The following is a 20,605-nucleotide window of genomic DNA, read 5'->3' as shown; positions in this document are numbered from 1 at the left end:
GCCTCATTGTCAAATTTAGAAATGATCCAGTTGAGGACCTGTAAACCAGTCAAATCAATTCGATGAAAAAAACCTATCATTCGGACAATACTATTTTGACTATTTTCTCTAAGTATTAACATTTCACTAATCTAGTGTGACAAAGGGCCTAGCACTTAAACAGCCTTGATGATGTTATTCCTACAAAACAGAGATGGTCATTGCCATTTGTCAGAGTTGTGCGCTGGGTGGGTCCCTTCCAACTGGTAGCTTTATTCTATATTGGTAACTCACAGAGCTCTAATAGTTTCGAGTCCAAAATTCAAGACTATTCAAGAAATCATAAAAGTACAAGCATGCCTCACTCTAGCTTACCCATATAGTTCATTGCACATCTAACCACTAACCTTCTGATTATGGAGTTTTTCTGCCATGGTTTTCATAGAAGGACCATGTTTCGTAAACATTCCTTCTTGGTTCGAACATTAATATAAACTAGAAACCAGTATACACTAGGATGGAGCAGTGGAGGAGTGATTTTCTGTGTGACGTAGAACAAGTCACTCACCAATCTTGGCCTCAGTTTCCTTGTTTGCAAATGTTAATTAAATTTTATGTCTTTAGTTTTCCCAGTTTTAAAATACAATGATTCTTTGAGAATCTCCGGAAAATATGATCCCAAAAGTTAAAATTCTTTTGTTTCTTTCTAAGGAATCCAATCCATTTTATGAAAACCCTCAGAATTTTTTTAGACAAATTCACTTGGAGCAGTTTATCAAGTAGATGCCATGACTATTTGTTTGGCAGATATCGTCCTTGCTCTTACAAAGCTAATTGTTCAACAGAAGGGAGAGGCACAATTAAATACAGGCACACACAAAACCTACAACTACTTCTGTGAAACAATTTCTTTATTTCAATTTTATGTTTACAAAAAGACAAAGAGACTAGGGAGGGGAGAGGCAGGAATCATACTTGGTTACCTCCAGAGAGTGGCTGAGGAGGCCATAGCCAGAAAGATTGGGTCAGGCTGTGCTTCCCTGCCATTACTGGTGAAAACAATGAACAAAAAGAAGTCCAGGCAGGAATCAACTGCTTAGGTTAAAAAGATCAGTCTGTTTAGGGAGAGTCGGACGATCTGTCCAGTCCGTGTCCATGAGGAGGAAAAAGATCCAAGTCAGTCTAACGAGGCCTGGGCTCAGGGTGGGCTGGGACCCGTCTCCTCTAAGAGCTGGGCTGCCCTCTTCTGGCGCACATAGGGGCCACTCCGTCGATTCCGGCGATAACCCCTATGAACCACAGGGGCCCGCTGCTGATAATAGCGTGTGGGGAAAAGGGGCCTAGGCAGCGGGGGACCAAACGTAAAGTCATCTTGGAAGTCAAACCCTGTCTGGGTAGATGAGGGGACATCTGAATGGAAATAATTTAAGAAGAATTGATCTGATTGGAAATGATGGTCTGAGGAAAAATAAGTATCTTGGGGACAGAACTCGAACTGGGGGGATATCACTGGGTGATAGGGAATGGGACGAAGCAGTGGGGGCAGGAATTGGGGCAGGGGTAGGCAGGGGGATGGGAGCGGGAGCAGGGGACGGTTCCGGGGAGGAGGCAACAGTGGGGTCCGGGGTAAGGTCGGTGGATCTCTGCTGGCCTGGGACTGCCTCTCAATTCTCTGGTCAGGTCCTCCACTCACAGGGCTATCCTTGAATTTGCCCACAAGGTCGCGGCGGGGTAGCTCCACACCCCAGGCGTCTGCCACGTGGGCCAGTAGCAGCTGGGAGAGTCGTCGGTGCGCGAGTTGGTTCCAGTGTACCCCGTCTTTCTGTCGGTGCCTCTCCTCGCGGCGGAAGTGGAAATGCAAGTCCAACACATCAAAACCGTGCTTCTTTGCCTCGGTAGAGCTGTAGAAGTTGGCTTCTATCACTTTGCATCCCAGAAGGGGGGCCAAGTCCTGCTGGTCCTGTGGGAAGAAGCCCGCGGTGACCCTCATGCCCACGGGCATGGCCGTGTTCCACAGCACGAGGCATGACTTGGGCACCACCTCGCGTAGGTGCCTAAACAGGTTCTCCAGGTTCTCCCGGTAGCTCTCAATGTAGTGCTGCTCATACCTGGAGATGTCCCAGAGGCAGGAGTTAATGATGACTACGTCCGGGGTATACTTGTCGGACTGCAGCCCTTTCAAGACGGCCTGAACATATTCGTTGTACACGCGCGTGAGGAAGTAGAAGCGCACCAGGTGGTGGCCGGAGCAGTACTGGCGGACCTCGCGGTAGTTGGTGCGGTTGTGCATGCTGCTCTTCTGGCCTCCATCCACCAACTCGTCCTGTTCGAAGCTCGGCTCCCCCTTGACCTTGAGCTGGCTGGGAGTGAGCAGACAATCCTTCTGCAGCAGGAGCACCAGGTCCTTGTACACGGACCTCTGGACAGAGTCTCCCAGGATGACGACAAATTTGTTATGGAGCAGCTGCCGCACTTCAGAGGACAGCATTTGGACCATGACGCTCAGGGCAAGCAGCCTATCTCCTTCCTTTGCACACAGTAGGTCTGCAGATAGATAGGACAGAAGGAGAGAACAGCTGGGAGGGACCTACACTGGGCAGGCCCTCTGTGTGGGTAGGACTCGCTGCTGGGTTTGGAGTTTTGGCCGGGAAGCTAGAAGGGCGGAACTCCACCACTTTTAAGGCTGGGAGTGGGGAGGGAGAGCATGAAGGGAGCCTGGAGCTAGAAGCCCTGTTTGGCCTGGTGTCAGCTTAGGCCTGGGACTTGCCTGACCTCTGAACCCGCCAAGGCTGCTCTTGGAAACCCAGGTTCCACCTAGCTAGGAGGGGCCAACTCGACCTTATCTCCAGCTGGAGGTGCAATCCACCACTGGAAAGGCAGCCCAGATGTCTGACAGCTGTAGAATGGTTAGGCAAACTTTGCAGCTGCCAAATAATGAGGACCATGAGTAAGCAAGAACTTGGAGAATGTTTGGGATATGTTAAGTTGAAGCAGTTACAGACCACATGTGTGCCCCATATCACTGAAACTATATGAAACAGATATGCTCAGATAACATTGAAAGAAAGTATGCAAAAAGTTGTTAATAGTGTTATGGATGACTTGCTGTCCTCCTTTTTTGTAAATATACTTTATATAATCTTCTCTTACTTTTAATAACGTAAAAAGAATTTGGTGAAATGCAACAAAAAGGAAGAGTACATTGTCAGAAAACATGATCAAAACAGATTTCTTTAACAAGCAAGCAGCTGTTTCTTACCAATAGGACTTGTAAAAAATAAATACAATTGGAAATAATTCACATGTGTTTCAGCTGTAATATTCTTTGCTTTCCATTTGAAGACAATCAGAACATGCCACCTCAAAATATGCCACTTTGGCATAAGGATGATTTTGAGCCGAAGAACCAACAGACACAGGAAGAGTTCTCTGCACTCCCATTATCTGCCTAAAAGCAGTGTATAAAGCTCCCGTCTAGGAAGGTGCCCATTCCCCCACCAGAGGGAAGAGTCAAGGAAGAAAACAGGAAGTTGTCAACACCAAGATGAGTTTGCATGTAGAGACCTTACTAAAATAGCCCAGATTTTCCATCAGTTCTCCCATACATTCCCTATTCACTTCTTTACAATTTATCATCCCTTGAAGAGAAAAGCCTTTTCCCTGTGTTAAAATGGTATATAAGCCCCTGAATCTAACTGCTTCTTTGAGTTTCATTTCTTTTCTGTTAACTCTAGTGTACATAAATATAAACAAAAATGGTGTGCCTTTCTTCTGCTAACCTGTCTTTTGTTGGTTTAGCCATAGGGTCCCGGAAACTGACCCTAATAGGGTAGAGGAAACGTTTTTTTCCTTCCCAGCACATTGAATAAAATGTTAAAAGTGGTTAAATTCATCTTCAAAACTTTGGGTGAAGTTTATTTCAAGCTGCCATTTATAACCATTTTCTCTAATGAGTGAAAGGTAGAAATATACTTCAATACTATGAACAATCTCAGATGAGGAGGAAGATAGCATCCACTGCACATACTTTCACGGAAGCTGTTAAAATCCACTGTGGCTTGATATTTGTAGGCTTTTATGCATTAAAAAACATTTTAATAGGTGTGGGTGGATAGCTATTATTAAATAACACATTCAGTTTTTAAAAGCTATACTATTTGTGGTTTTAAATGGATACAAGTACAAAAATAAAAACATGAAAATTGTTAGAATATAAGAATTGCCCTAAGAGAACAGTTGAAAATATTGGCTTCTTTTCCCCCACAGAATCTCCATTCAAATGTGTTTTTTTCCCCTATCAGAAAAAAATGCATAAAGATAGGATTTAGCTCATTGTGGTGCAACAAAATAAAACTTAATTAAAGCAAACTCCAAATCCCTTTGGGGCTCAGGCATGTTTATTAGTTTATAATCATTTATTCATCCAACTCACACTTATTAATCTCCTACTGAATGCTACACATTGGGGATATAAAAATGAGTTAAACCTGGTCTTGCCCTTCATGAGCAGTTCGGAAATATTCATCGATAACTGTAACACAAAGTGGAGAGTGCTAAGTGCCATGAAAACAGAATGAACAGGTGCTGTGGTTATTTCTTTACCCCAGGCCCAAGTCTTTAAAATACAAAGTGCAGGAGACTTTCCCAGCATGTTTCCAGGATTCCCACGCCACCCAGCTGTGTGCCCTCGAGTACTGAACATACATAACCCATGCTATTAGAGTTCTCTACCCAAGGTTGGCAGATCTGATAACCTAGTGCTGTCTTCTTCAGTGCTGTTGTGCCCTGAACAACAGCACTGAATGTGGTGAAGTGCCCTAAATTTGGAGTCACAGACAGGAGTCAAATCCATTACTTAAAAAATCAGTGGGAAATGGAGGCACTTAAAATATACTGGTGAAGAGCATTGGTTTTGGAGCCATACTCTCTGGGTTTCAGTCCCAACTCTTCTATTTGCTAGCTCTTTGTTCTTGGACAAGTTATTTAACCGTTCTCTGCCTTAATTTTCCTCATCTGTAGAATGGGACTTTTAGTACCCACTTCATATATTTGATGTGAGGATTAAATGTAAAGTGTTTAAAATAATACCTGACAAGTAGTAAGCACGGATAAGAGTTATTACTATTACTGAGCAAATTTAAGAACACCAGGTTAACCATCTGTAAAGGGGGATTACAGCATTTTTGCTGCTTGTCTAGCAGGGCTCTGTGACAATCAAATGAGAGATGATGCAAGTGAAAAGGTTTTAAATAAAACAGCATTAATGTTTATTGAAGGGCTACTGGATGCTAGGTGCTTTACAAACATCTTATTTATAAGATAATTCTTATAAATCCCCCTTTTATGAGAAAGGATATTGATGTGATGAATCTAAGACTTGAAACAACTGATGCCAAAATCTGTCTCTGTAGGAGACCTCCTTTAGACCAGAACCCCCTGCAGGCCAGTCTGAATCCTAAAGCTTGGCTCCTGTCAGGGGGACAGATAGAAAGGCGTGCTTGTATGCATAGGTAGGCAACCATTTACTCTGCCTGCCCAGGAGAGGTGATCCACGAGTCCTGGGCTGTGTGTGCATGTGGGGGGTGAGGGGAGTGAGGGTAGAGGTAGGGGTGTGTGTGAAGAAGAGGCGAGTTTTCTCATCCCATGCCATAATCTCAAGCAAGAGACATGTAAAAGTGAAAAGATCGGGATTTTTAGAATGGCCAAAATAAAATTCTACGGACACCTAGGGCTCACAGTGTTTGAGGAATTCTGGCGGCCCTGTAACCCACCAGGTGCTGCTCCCAGGGCTCAGAGCTAAAATCAGGCAAAAATGTCCACCTAAGAATTTCCTATTGTTCTTCTGCAGTGGAACGTGCAGGTAGGACTGTAGAAAAGAAGGGAAAGGAAAATGACTGGGAAGAAGAGTTCCGGTTAGAAGCTGAAACTGAAAGGAAATTCATGAAATCCTTGATAAAGAGCATCCACAAGTGAAACAGGACTGACAAATCAGACACCGTTAGGGCTATCGCGATGGGAAAGAATCAGTTAAGCTCAAGTGTCAAATATTAAAAACAAAACCAGCCAAAAAAACCGGGGGGGACTTTTTTAGAGGGGGTGAGCGGAGAATAATTTGGAGAGCCAAACCTGCTCACATGTTAAAAAAAGGTCAGTAAATTCCATTTTCAAAGCTCTTTTTATTTACAAAACTGAAACAAAAAAGGGATTTGAAAACAGATTAGTGGTCTTTTTGGCCTAGGCTTCTTTCTTTGTATCTAAATTGCTAAACTCACTTATTAGTTTTGGTAGCTGTTTTATAGATAGATTATTGCCTCATTCATTCATTCTTTCAATAAGGATCACTGAGAACCAGATTTTGTGCTAGGAGGAAGGAGTAGGTATAAAAATGCAGTCTGTACTCTCAGGAGGAGGGGTACGGAAATGCACATGTAAAAATATCAAAGAAGCTAGCAGCTAGAATTGATGTATGTAAATGAAGCACCAAAGCCTGTAGGAAAGGTCAGGGAGGTGAGAGAAGATATAAAAATGATCACTGCAATCTATGATTCCAACATCAAATGAAAACCAGTTTTTGACGAGTTTCATGATGACTCCTCATGTCATAATTATAAGCAGTGCCATGTTTTTCTGTTTTCAAAGTAAAATTTGGCTTTTGGCTTAAGTTCTGACAGAAATATGCATTAATAATGGTTACTACTATAATAAATTACTTTCAAGCATCTTGCTTAGATTTCTGTGTGGGGATAATTAATTTTTTAATAGCTTCATAAGACATGACTTATAAATCATTGACTATTGCTTTTTAACTATCACAAATCAAACACATAGCGTTTGTTTTTCATTTATCAATGTGCTGTAGAAAGTAGGCTAATTTTTTTCTTATCGACCTTGAGTTGCAGGGAGAATGACATATTTAATAGGCCAGTTGCTCCAGCGACACTGCAAAGAAGTCTTAAATCATAGACATAGTCACTAAAAATTAGGACGTTGTTTTGATTAGTTGTAGGAAGTACTATAACTAGTTTAGAAGTGCATACGACTAACCACCTTCCATATGGCTAACCATCTTAATGCAACATTATACTGGGAATATAAATAGTTCACTTCCTTCTAACTGTTTTTGGTGATCAAATCAATGCTTTAAACTTTTCCAAGATCCCCTTAAACTTTAACAGAATAGATGGTACAAATAATAATTATTTTTCATGAACTTTCCTCTATAACCTAGTTATGTCCTAGCATTTGCTTAGTTTTCTAAGTGGAATTTAAACATGTCAAAAATTAAATTGCATGTCATATAAAGTTTTCTAAAAAAAAAAAGCAAACAATTCAAACTTCTCTTTGGAAAGCTTAATGAATGGTCTGTGGATTGGGGACTGATATGGGGCAAATCAGTTAACATTCACTCCTCTGTATAGCCTGAAAATGGGGAAAATGCATGCAGGCCTACTATTTTAAAAAGTGGTTTTAGGAGCAAATTAAAAAAAAATACATAAAAGTATTGTGAGATACTATGGTAAGTAATGCAACAGAAAAATTATTTCCAAAAAGCCATTGGAAAGACAGATTCCAATCCCCACCTTCAAAAACCTCACCTCTAAAACAGGCCTCAGCTCTGCAGCCCGCTAAGTAATTCAGTAAAAATTTAGAAAACACCTGTGTCTATCTGGGGTTGTGAAGGTTGTTGTTCTGCAAATCTGACTCATACCTCCAACAAATATCATATTTCTTCTACCTCACCCCTAAGTCACTCAACCCTATGCACCCCACCTTATGGCCCGTATTTCTAACTTGGCTATTCAGTTAGTCCTTACACACCACATGTAAAATCTCAGATACATGTGACATAAATGGAAAATTGAAACCGAAATAGAGATCTTCAAACTGGGCTCCTCCATATAACTTCAAGTTTTTCTTTTGGAGGCAGGAATCGCCGTGGACATATTCAATTTGTATCTCTACCATCCCCACCGGGCCACAGTCTTAAATTTGTGAATCTCTGCAATAAAATATCAATGGAAGAATTTCACACACTTTAAGAGTTTTAAAATGACCAAGTTTAAAAATCCTTAAGGCAGTATATTTTTTTCCCTTAGTAATAGTCTAACATAAAAATTTCCTATGAACTATAGAGAGTAATGTGAGAGACATCCTTTATGAATGAATTGGGGGTTTAGAATACTGGGTATCCAAGTAACTTCTATAAAAACAAAAGATAAACTATGGAGCCTATATTCAAATAGCTCCATTTAAACAAAAACCTTTTTACAAAAGGATCTCTTACAGTAAAAAATCAAATCAATTCACACAAACCAATTATGATTTCAGTCATGTACTTACTATGACAAACTTCCACATTATGGTCTCAAACCACTGTTTACACTACATTTGCTAATTTCCTTCCTGTTACTCTCTAACACCAATGAAAAGATACCGGAAGGCAGGACCTGGCTTTCACTTCCAGGAGACATTAAGTCAGACTTGGACTCTCGCTGAACAGCTGTGTGGCCTTGGGTTGGCGGCACAATATTCTGAGCCAGTTTCCTCTGGTGCCAAACAGGGATACTATCAGCTACATCACTGAATAATAGTGAGAATGAAAAGAGGTCACATTGATGTCTTTCAGGGGCCTACTACAGGTCCTACCGTACAGTGGGCACCTTTAAACCTCTGCCACTGGAGTCCCTCCCCGCTGGGACTCTAGAGAAAACCCGAGTCTGCAAACAGTCAGCACCTCATTCTGTTCCCTCCCTCCAACCCGCAAACCCAAAGTCCCCCTTTCCTCCCTCCAGAAGAAGTTAGAGCTGTACCTCCTCAAGTGTGAAGGTAACAATCCCTCAGCTCAGGTAGCTCGTCCTCCTACCGCCTCAGGAATTTTGCTCCAGGAGGTCCTCCAGAGAGGGGATAATTATGCATTCCACCTTTTCTTCAGTCTCCTCTGGCTGGCTCCTTCCTTAAGCATTAAACACATTCTAGTTTCTTTCTTTAAAAAAGAAACGTCTTGGACTCCACCTCCAGGACAGTCCTATCTTTTGCCTCCCCTTCAAGGCCACTTCTTAAAAAGAGTTGTTTGCACGGGCTGTGTCTGGGTCCTCACCTCCCACTCACTCCTCCTTTTCTACTTTAATTTGGCTTCCAACTCCATCAAACCGAAAAAGGTTTGTCAGTAAATCACCAGCTTTCCTTGTTGCTCCTTTCAGTGGCCATTTCTTGGTTCTTATCACATCCGCAGCATTCCCAGCTCTGGGGGCTGGGGCACCGCTGATCACTGCCCTCTGAAAAACTGCTGGAGAGTCTGACACCCTCTTCTCCGGTCTCACCTCCCCGGTATCCTTTCTGAATTTCTTTCTTCGGCAATTCCCCAAATGTTGGTCTTTCTCAAGGCCCACTAAACGATCCCTTTCTTCTTGTCTTCAACATTCTTTCCCTCGGTAAATTCATCCACTCTCACCGAGTCAGTCAATAAGGTGGTCACATGTCCCTAGGTGCCCCAAACGGTTCTGGTTTACCCTGGTTTTCTCAGTATAATAGCAACTCCCCTCACCCAAACATCCCAGTTTGGATGCAAATAAATGATAGGATCCCCTTATCAATTACTATTTGTATGCAGATGAATGAACTGAGGCAATAAAGCACAGTGGCTGAGAGGGTGGGCCCTGGAGTCAGCCCCCTGGGCTTATATCCTGCCCCACTATTCATGAGCTTCTGAGACCCTGGGCAGGTTGAGCAATCCTTCAGCACTTCAGAATCCTCCTCAACGACACGGGAATAACACTATGGATTTCTTCAGAAGTGAGAGTTAAATGAACATATGTAAAGTCGTTAGCATGAGGGCTGCCACATTTTTAAGTGCTCAATAAATTTAGCTAAACTTGTCACTTGCGTTCCAGACATAATCAGGTGAGTAGAATCAAGTTCCAAGGGGGTGGGGGTGGGGCGGGGCAAGGAGTAATTTAGGCTGTGTGGGCCTCTTATCACTTCTAAATTCTCTAGACTCCCGTGTATCCTCCCATCAAACTGTGGCTGAATTCCTAAGATAATCTTGTGACCTTTGAACAATCTTCCTAAAGATAAATATTGATCCTCAGTGGGCAGGATGGCAGCATATTCTTGCTGTGCATTTTTGGAGAGCTGCTGTATAATTTATTCTCGAAACATTTAGCTGATGATAAGTAGGTGGAAATAAACTCTGCTTCTGAAAAATGCTTGGATCAAGTCATTTTTACTTTTCATGACTGTGGTTTGTTTCCATTATTCCGAAAATATCAAAATCCTTGAATGATAGCTTGGATATCGAATAGTTCAACTATTTCTTGGCAATAAAAAAATAAGATGTAATTCTTGAAAATATACTTTAGGGAGGAGGAGGAGGTTGCAATATATTTTGGGAAGCTGAGCAGTGACCAGTTTCAACTTTGTTTTATATTTTATGGTTAATTTTTTTACTTTCCATAAATTATTCTTAATGCTTAAGAAAGTGTCTTACTTTGAAACACTCTAAAATGGTATTGTTTTTATTTTATATTTGTTTTCTCACATAAAACTATCACCCAGGTTTTCAAATTTTGTATCTTCACTTTTCACTTGATATGCTAGCCTAACTTCAATGTTTTGCATTTATAAACTTTGTTTTTTAACCTCAGCTATGATCCTTCCTTCTATGCATCTCCTCAAAGCCTGTGGGTGAATTATACAGCTTGTGTATACCCAAAGGGCTTTTTCTCACCTCTTCCGGTTTACTCTGCAACTTTGCCCTGCAAGTTCCCAAACCTCTTCCTCTACTAAAATTCGGTTCCTTCTTTAAGACCCAGTTTAAAATGCAATTCTGTGAGCCTTCCTTATTTTCCCAGACAGAAAAATCTCTCCTGACAGATGCATCTATTTAGCAAATGGTTCTGTTTTGTACCATAATTAACTGCCGAAGTGCCTTTCCACCCAGTATGTCCCAGTCCTGGATGGCATAAGTGGGTTTTACCCATCCTTGTACCCCTCACAGCCCAGTATTTTATGCATAATAGTTAGTATTCATTGAGCATTTGCTCTGTGCCTGGCCTATTCTATTCTCATAATCTCGTGAGGGAGGAACTATTATCTTCATTTTTATGGATAAACTGAGGCCTGGAGAGGTTATGTAAATAGCCCAAGGTTATTCTATTCAGCTAGTAAAAGGCAGAACTGATCTATTACTGACAGCGAATCTTCTGATTGATTAGGTAAGCTTAAGATTTTGTTTTGCTTCTTTAGGAGGAAATAATGGCTCCAGAGCCTGAGCCTTTAACCTCAGCTATAAATATTTGTTGCGATTAAGAGGAAAAAAATAGTCTTAGCTAGGAAGTTTTCCTTTTTATTCTCTATTGAGAAACAAAACAAAACAAAGCAAAGCAATGTTTTGTGCACAGCTTTAAATTTTTCTACGAGAAAACAGAGCAGGTATGAAGTCAACTTAGGGCAATTTTCATCACTGATACTTAGCGAATTTCTATTAATGTGTTAATGGAAAACTCAGTGCTGCACTAAAACTTGTGTTTCAAACAATTTTATATTTATGCTGACCACTCTAGATTCTAACCAATTGTGGAATAAAAATTTCCGATGGTTGAAAAGGAAGAGTGGTGGGGAGCTAATAATGACCAAATTGCTTTCCATTGATGAACAGGTTGGATTCTGAAAATTCTGTCTCCAAGAATGTCCACAACAGCCTATTTAACCAGCAAACATTCGGCTGAGTCAGCAGGCTGGGGTTTTTGCCACCTCCAGTGCTCACTTCACCCCTCTTTTCATCCTTTACATGGGAGAGACATCCCTAAGGTCCTCTAAGGAGATTACACAAAAGAGCTTTTAAAATGGATATTATTTTATTGTTGTTAACAATGTAGTATCTGAATACTAAGTGCAATAGTGTTTCTATGGGGAAAAAAGGTTTTGAATTTAAAATTGGGATTCTAAGAGCCAGTCTCTGTCTGCCTTGTTTCCCACCCCGAGTCTTTCTCAAAGGGCTCTAGATCTGGGTTCCCACTGCTGTGTGTGTTGCCAGAGGAACCTAGGAATTCCCCAGTGTTAAGCCCTAGGGTTTGAAACTGGAGGGACGAGGTCCAGGAGGCGGAAGCTGACAGAACAAGAATCTGTGCTAACTTCGGCACTAACTTCTGACACTAGGCTTTTCCCAAGTCCTGCTTTCCTTCCCTTCAGCTCTAAGTTTGGACCTACCACCATAGGAGCTTCTCTTTGTACAGCCATGCCCTGCAGAGCTCTTAGCTTCTCCCTGGCCCCCCAGTAACAAAAATAAGTCAACAGCTCAACAATACCTATCTTAGAGTGACTTGTGGCAATCAAAGGAAATGCTCCATAAATTCTACAAATGTTAATTATAGTTATTCTGAGCCACCCCAGCATTTTGGGGGGATGGGAGTTAGTTAAGGGAGCTTTCCAGTTAAATGAAATATTTAACTTCTTACTTAGGAACACTAACTTAACTTGTCATTTAGTAACATTATTTAGTACCCACTCCAATAGTATGTTACATGTTTTACCTACTTATCTACTTATTCTTTTTACGAATCCTGTGAAATTGGTACTTTTATTTCCCTCCCTTTTACACATTCGGAAATTAAGTTTGGCAGATTGAGTCATCTGCTCAAGGTCATCCATTTTATAAGAAGCAGAGCTGGGAGTCAAAACTGATGCCAAGTCTTCGTGGTCAACCACAATATACACGTACACGTGCAATAGAGGCTTCACATCATTTCTTGTTCACAATCTATTTTTTCCTTTCCCTGTACATTTTTAGAGATTCAGTAGTTTATCAGTCCTTCTTATTATGAAATAACCTTGGTTGTCTTCAGTGAAGTTGGGTGGGATGAAGTGGGCTAGGATGGTGAGTCCACAAGAAATGAGGATGCCAAGGAAGGCTGGTCAGAAATGCAACATTAGTGCTTAAAATAAAATGGGAAAACTGGAAAGTACTTATTCATCAAAGTAACTGGTGATTGAAAAATGTACCTCTCAGTTGATTCTAGATCTGTTGCCTAGACAGACTCCTTCCTCTGCGGTAGATCAGAGTGCCAGGTTGGAGAGCCAGAACCTGGGCTGCAAGGCAGGTACGTTCACCTGTGAGTGCTGCTACATTTGTGAGCCAGCATCTGAGGAAAGGATGCCATTTCCTGTGGCATCTGGGGCAAATCACACGAGTCAGCATTTATTTTTATGCACTAGAAAGTGGAAGACTAATGACCGAAGCTTTAAGACACTGGCAAATACGAAAACATAAAGTGGTTGGTAAATCCAAACTACGTATAGCTTCTTCTGGGAATTGGGCTCTGAGCTTGCTTTCATTTCACATTTCTCAGTAATTTGGGTGTAACTTCTATTGACTCTAACTTTGCTTTTTTCTCCCCACTCAGACCCTCAGGTCTTATTACCTTAGCTTATGGGGTGTGTTCACAGCTGAAAAAACTATTAGGGAAAGATGGTGAGGCAAGAGAAAGGGGCAGTGAGAAAGGAGAAATGGGGAAATGATAAGAGGAAGACTGCACCCCTTTCTAATACATTTTCAGTAGTAATAATCCTGCACTTTTGTGTGGTGCCCTTCCTACCGCCCTGTGGGTGGAAGAAGAGCCCATTCCACAGTGTCAGAAAACTACAGGCCTAAGCTACGGCCCCAGGTAAACTCCGAAAGTGGCAGCTAGGACAATTTTCTGATTCTGCTCCTACTCTTCCATTTGAAACAAACTGGAGAGGGGAAAGGGCAGTGGTGTTCTGATTGATTAGATATAGATAAGCTTGGAGCTTTGTTTTCCTTTGTTTGGAAGGATATGATTTGGAGGAGGAGACTTAGCACCTCCCCCACGAATATCAAGATGAAAGAGAAGGAGGAAATGAAGTAGAAAAAAGAAAAAAGGAGGAAATGAAGCTTTAAAAAAGTTTTTCCCAAGCCTTAAAACTTCTATAGGTGTTTTAAACACTTTAGGATAAAACATTTCTCCATTACATTAAATGGTATAAAATACCTAACAAACAAGAGTAACAGATTCTAAAACAGTTCTGAAAAACATGCCCTATGTGCTTAGTTTTTGTTTTTTTAACACTATGCTATTTGGGGAAATTGGCTTATAAGGCAACACGGTTGTCTTTTCTTGAAAAATGTCATTTTACTTTTCTATCAATGTGCTGCTTAATAAATTCCATACATTACACATGTTTTTACCCTCTTATCTATAGCCATAGATTTGCATTTTTTCCCATGAATTTTAATACAGTCATTGTGTCTCAAGGCAAGGCTTCATCTAGAACCCAACTGATAACTTTGGTATTTTAAAATTCAGAGTAGTCTGTTATGTAACTTTGAAAACTTACCATTATTTGATTCTGGCATTTCTGTCAATGAGCTGCAAATCTTTCCAGTTCTTTAGATTCCAGCTAATCTGTATATCATGAGACTAAAAGGAACAATCGAGGGAAGGATGACTAAAATTCACATACTCATCACAAGACCAGAGAACAGAGGAACTGTAACAATGCACATCATAATCTTGATTATACTCTTTAAATTTAAAATAAAGACCCAACAGAGAATTGGAAAGCTATGTGCAAAAGGATGAAACTGGACTGCTATCTGTCACCATGTACCAAAATTAATTCAAAATGGATCAAAGACTTAAGCATAAGACCTGACACAATAAACTGCATAGAAGAAAATATAGGTACTAAACTAATGGACCTTGGGTTCAAAGAGCATTTTATGAATTGACTCCAAAGGCAATGGAAGTAAAAGCTAAAATAAACGAACGGGGCTATATGAAACTTAAAAGAAACCATAGACAAAATAAAGAGGCAACCAAGTGAATGGGAGAAGATTTTTGCAAACAGTGCCTCTGATAAGGGGCTGATATCAAAAATATACAAGGAACTCATGAAACTCAACAACAAGAAGCAAACAACCCAATTGAAAAATGGGCAGAGGACCTCAAGAGACATTTCTCCAAAGAGGACATACAAATGGCAAATAGACATATGCAAAAATGCTCAACATCACTAATCATCAGAGAAATGCAAATAAAAACCACAATGAGACACCACCTCACCCCAGTCAGAATGGCTATCATCAACAAGACAAGTAGTAACAAGTGTTGGAGAGGCTGTGGAGAAAAAGGAACCCTCATACACTGTTGGTGGGAATGCAGACTTGTGCAGCCGCTATGGAAGGCAGTGTGGAGGTTCCTCAAAAAATTACAAATAGAATTACCATATGACCCAGCAATCCCTCTCCTGGGTATCTACCCAAAAAATCTGAAAACATTTATCCATAAAGACACGTGTGCTCCAATGTTCATTGCAGCTTTGTTTACGGTGGCCAAGACATGGAAACAACCAAAATGTCCTTGGATAGATGAATGGATAAAGAAGTTGTGGTATATATACACAATGGAATACTATTCAGTGGTAAGAAAAGATGATATAGGAACATTTGTGACAACATAGATGGATCTTGAGAGTATAATGCTAAGCGAAATAAGTCAGACAGAAAAAGCAGAGAACCATATGATTTCACTGATATGTGGTATATAAACCAAAAACAACAAAAGAACAAGACAAAGAAATGAGAAACAAAAACTCATAGACACAGACAATAGTTTAGTGCTTATCAGAGGGTAAGGGGGATCAAATATATGGTGATGGAAGGAGAACTGACTCTGGGTGGTGAACACACAATGGGATTTATAGATGATGTAATACAGAATTGTACACCTGAAATCTATGTAATTTTACTAACAATTGTCACCCCAATAAATTAAAAAAAAATCACTGTTTATACTTTGTATCGTTTGGAAGATCACAGGCAGAGAATAAAAATTAATAAACAATGAAAAAAAAAATAAAGACCCAGCAACAGATTTTCTACTGATTTTCTTACTTCCAAGAACTTAGTATGATATTTGGAGACTGTTACTATCGTTATTCTGGTTTCTGGTCCCCTTTCGCGTTCTATAGCTCACTGGTCTGGCTTTCTTTCTTATCCACCAAACTTGGCTTTTTCCTAAAAGATAATGAAAATTTACACATGTATAATGTTTTACATGTAGAAAGTGCTATCTCACAACTGATCCCCCTTCATAAAGTAAAGCGAGCTCTAGTTATTTCCATTTTGCGGATGGTGAAACTGAGGCCATGAGAGAGCTTGAATGGCTGTCACCTTGATGAAGCAGGGACTCAGAGTGCTGCTGACTGCAGTGTGTGTCATCTTCGCTGCCCTCTTAGTGTGGAGGCCAGACAGGGCGCACTGCCATTATCATTATACTTAAATTATTTTGCTTATTTTTAGAAGGCATGTAATGCATGTGACACAAAACTTCAAAAGGTACAAGGGGTCTGAGGGAGAAGTCCTCTTCTTTTTCTTGTTGTCTAATCCCTCATTTTTCCTTCTAGAAGCAGTAGTATCATCAGCTTGTTGTATATTCTGCTGGAAATATTCTATACAGATATTCTAAATCTCTGAAATATTTTATTCTCTCTTCCTTCCTTCTTCAGAGTGATGTTAGCCAAGGAATGAAAAGTGGTCTGATTCTGAATATACAGAGGGTGCCAAAAAATGTATACACATTTTAAGAAAGGAAAAAACGATTAAAATTGTAATACTCAATATATAACGATAGCAAAAGAAGTCACGTTTGACTTCTGCAATTACAAGAGGTGCTCAAAGGGGTTACCATCAGCGTCCAGATACTTCTGATTACGGCGAACTACTGCTTGAGCAACTTTGACCAAAATGGCCACTTGTATACATTTTTTTGGCACCCCCGGTATTTTGAAGGTAGAGGTGATAGGACTGTGAGAAAAGGAGAGGAGACAAGGCTAGCTCCATGGCTTTTGGCCTGAGCAACAGGAAGGATGAAGTTGCCATTTACTTAGATGGAGAAACTTTCAGAGAAACAAGTTTGGGGAGTGGAGGTCAAGTATTTGGTTTGGGGCTTGTTACACTTGAGATGCCTTATACACATCTGAACTGAGATGTTGAACAGAGATTTGGATAGACAAGTCTGGAGTTGAGAGGAGAGGCTGGAGATACCAATGTAGTTTGGATGCCGTAGCCAAAGAAGAAGGTGAAGCTGGAGCAGAAAAGAGGTCAGAATATTGAGCCCTGGGGCACTCCAGAAGTAGGAAGTCAGGAAGATGAGGAGGTACCTGTAAAACACAGAAGTGAGGCTGGAAGAAAACTAGGAGAGTGTGAAGTTCTGGAAGCCAAGACTGGAAGTGTTTCAAGGGAGGCCTCACTGGAGGGGTTGTCTGTGTCAGAGATAGTTGATAAGTAGGATGTTTGATCATTGGTTGTAGCATCGCGCCAGACATGGGTGACTTTGACAGAGTGGGGGGGAGGGGGCAAAGGCTGATTAGAGTGGTTAAGAGAGAATGGGGGAACTGGAGACAGTAACACCTTCCAGGAGTTTTACTATAAAGAGACGCAGAGAATGAGAAGTCAGCTGGAGGATGACGTGGGGTTCAGAGTTTTCTTTTCTTTTATGATGGGAACAATAGTAGCATGGTTTTGTGCTTATGGGAATGATTCTGTAAATAGGGAAAAACAGATGATACAGGAGGAACAGGGGAAAATTGCTGGAGCAGTGTCCTTGAGTTGTTTCCAGTGGTAGGATCTAGTGCCCAAGTAGAGGAGTTGGCCTTGGATAGGAGCATGGAAGTTCAACAAGGGAGATGATGGGAAAGAGCAAGTACAGGTATGTAACGCTGGTGTATGGAGGTGCCAGCTTGTGGGGGTTTTCCTGATTGGATTTTCTCAGTGAAACCCAAAACAAGGTCAAGGTGACCAGCTGAGAGTGATCCAGGGAGGGTGGTATTAAAGGTCTGAGGAACAAGAACATATGAAATAGTCGTCTAGGAAATGAGAGAGGCTCTAATTATTGAGCAGCATGGAGACCACTGAAAGCTGGGAGCCCTTATTTGAAGTTAGGTGCTTAGGACAGATGTTTAGTTTTCTCTAGTCTGTTTCAACCACATGGGTGCTGGTGCGGAGCAGGCAAAAATTGTGTTCAATCAGGGTTGGGGTTTTGCCTTTTGGTTTCTATAATGCATGCCACATGCAATTGTAAATTTATAATTTATTTTAATCCACAATTTATTTAAAACCAAACCCATAAAGGCCAAATATTTAAGACAGCAAAATAAAATCTAAATGTAAGGGCAAAAATAATGTTCCTTTTATATTAACAACTCTTTAATAGCTTCAGCCACAGATCAATTTAAACCTATTTTCATAAGAGCCATTATCAGTTTATCCACATTTTCTATTTTAAGGAACACTGTTATTTTTCTTATCTTCTTGGAACAGAGTGCTTCAAGTGGGCCAGAAATCAAACCACTAAATATTTACTTATAAATGCACTTATTTCAGCCAGCTGGTGTGTGTTTGTGTTCAAATCTATGCCTGGCTACCTTAAAAAAGGACTAAATTTGGCAAATCACAAAATAATACAGAGGGTGCCAAAAAAATGTATACACATTTTAAGAAAGGAAAACTGTATTAACATTGTAATACTCAACATATACCGATCAGAAAAGATGAATACAAGTCACGTTTGACTTCTGCAATTACAAGAGGTGCTCAAAGTGGTTACCATCAGTGTCCATCAGATACTTCTGATGACAGTGAACTACTGCTTGAGCAACACTGACCAAAGTGTCCACTTGTATACATTTTTTGGCACCCCCGGTATGTGTTTTCTTTGCTTGTATGACTGGAAACCATGTACATATTCTTGATAATTTCTCTTCAAAGCACTTGCATTTCGCACTTTCAAGCACACATGAATAATTTATTTCTATTGGGCACAAAGACTTCTCTGATAGTATATTAAGAATTCTGAGACTCAGAATTAAAACTTCTCGTGATTGCAATTTAGTAACTGAACTAAATTCTGTACTGAGTCAGTACATGCAAACTTTGTGCTGCTGAGGAGCAAGGCTAGAGTTGTTGGGATTTGGGAGGTGACGGGTTGAGAAGAGCCAAATTGGTGGTTTCACCAGGAATTAGAGAAGTGAATTAATAAAAGACCCCATTCTGTTAGGCTTTCTTAAAATTTTCTATGAACTTTTTTAGAATTCTTACTTTTTATGCAAGTTGCATATTGTGCTCCAGTTTAGCTTAGTGGTTCGGAGCATGGCCTTTCCAGGCGGAAAAGTTGAGTTCAGAGTCCCAAGTATGTGTATGAGCTGTGTCACTGGGAGAGTTACTTAATATGTACTCTCTGGCCCAATTCTAGTGGCGGACATTGATTATGCAAAGTGCTAGGCATTTAATAAATGCTCAATTTATTCTAGGAATTAGTACACATACATCCGTGCTTTAGCAATACAAAAAAATTACTAAATTATATTACCAACTTAGTAATATAAAAATATACTTTAAATGGCTACCGCTGAACAGTACCCTGTGGCTGGGCATGACTCTATGGACTGGTGCCCTCCTATGCCTGCAGACACAAGATCTGAAAGTGGGGGGATGAGGGAGATCATCCTTAGGCCAAGCTGAGGCACAGGGAGGTTAAGCAGCCCCCCGAATCACAGAGCCAGGCTGACAGTTGCGCTCTAAGAACTGGCCTCCTGAGTCTCGGTCCCAGAGTCCCAGACCCACAGTTCATGAATTTCAGGGAAAAAAAAAAAGTCATAAGCCTGTCACAAAGAATAACTTAATAACCTAGGAGAATTTGGCCTTGAATTATTTAGCAATGTCCCTCACCTATAGAAGACTGCAAACCATTGGTATAGTTTTCTGATTCCAGTTCTCTCTCTCTCTCTCTCTCTCTCTCTCTCTCTCTCTCTTTCTCTCTCCCTCCCTGTCGCTCTCCCCCTCCTCCTTCACTCTTTCTTATTACCATCTTAACCATGTTTAAGTGTATAGTTCAGTAATGTTAAGCATACTCACATTGTGAAACGGATCTCTAGAACTTTTTCACTTTGCAGAGCTGAAACTCTATATCCATTAAACAACAACCCTTCATTTGTCCCTCTCCCCAGCCCTTGGCAACCACCGTTCTACTTTCTGTTTCTATAAATTTGACTGCTTTAGATACCACATAGAAGGGGATCATACAGTATTTGTTTTTTTGTGCCGGGTTCATTTCACTTAGCATAATGTTCTCAAGATTCATCCATGTTGCGCAGTATGTGACAGAATTTCCTTCTTTAAGGCTGGATGATATTCCATAGTACAGTTTTCTAAAGTTCACTGGATTACCACATCTATAAAAGCCAGTAGCTCTCAGATACTCTATTTATGTTTTATGTTACCAGTTAGTTGACATTGCTATTTATTAGTTACAACAAATTTTCCTTTCCTCAATATTCATTAGCATAAACTATGCAAATAAAGATTCATCCTAGACCAGAAATATGCTAAGAGTATCATCCCCCTCCTAATCAGAGGCAAAGAATCTTCCTTTATCTTTCACATTCATGATCTGCATTTTAAAAATTTCTCTTTAAAATTTCTTTTTTTCAACTTGTCATATTTGAAAGCGCTATCTACAACATTGACAATTTAGAAAATCTGTATATTTAAAAAAATGCATGCCTGTAAGTGGCATTATAAATTAATTCTAACAGGGCTGGCCCGGTGGCT

General features: G+C 40.5%; 1 protein-coding gene across 2 annotated transcripts in view; it reads right to left on the bottom strand.

Annotated features, from left to right (window-relative positions):
* Positions 1–872: 872 nt before the first annotated feature.
* The window catches only part of PCED1B (PC-esterase domain containing 1B), a 127,874-nt gene continuing 108,141 nt past the window's right edge, over positions 873–20,605 (bottom strand). Inside the window, exons 4-5 of one of the 2 annotated variants that reach the window (XM_074325792.2) lie at positions 14,332–14,414; positions 873–2,523 (exon numbers count right to left, since the gene is read on the bottom strand). In XM_074325792.2, the coding sequence (XP_074181893.1) occupies positions 1,178–2,523; positions 14,332–14,350 (1,365 nt within the window). In that variant the 5' untranslated portion in view covers positions 14,351–14,414 and the 3' untranslated portion in view covers positions 873–1,177. The remainder of the gene's footprint in view (positions 2,524–14,331; positions 14,415–20,605) is intronic. The other variant, XM_074325797.2, reaches the window with a different exon arrangement.

This window comes from Rhinolophus sinicus, chromosome 1 (assembly GCF_057876585.1).
Source record: "Rhinolophus sinicus isolate RSI-liver-muscle chromosome 1, RSI-T2T, whole genome shotgun sequence".
In the NCBI taxonomy this organism is placed as follows: Eukaryota; Metazoa; Chordata; class Mammalia; order Chiroptera; family Rhinolophidae; genus Rhinolophus; species Rhinolophus sinicus.
The sequence above is the reverse complement of the archived record's forward strand: the minus strand, read 5'-3'. Positions and strand labels throughout refer to the sequence as shown.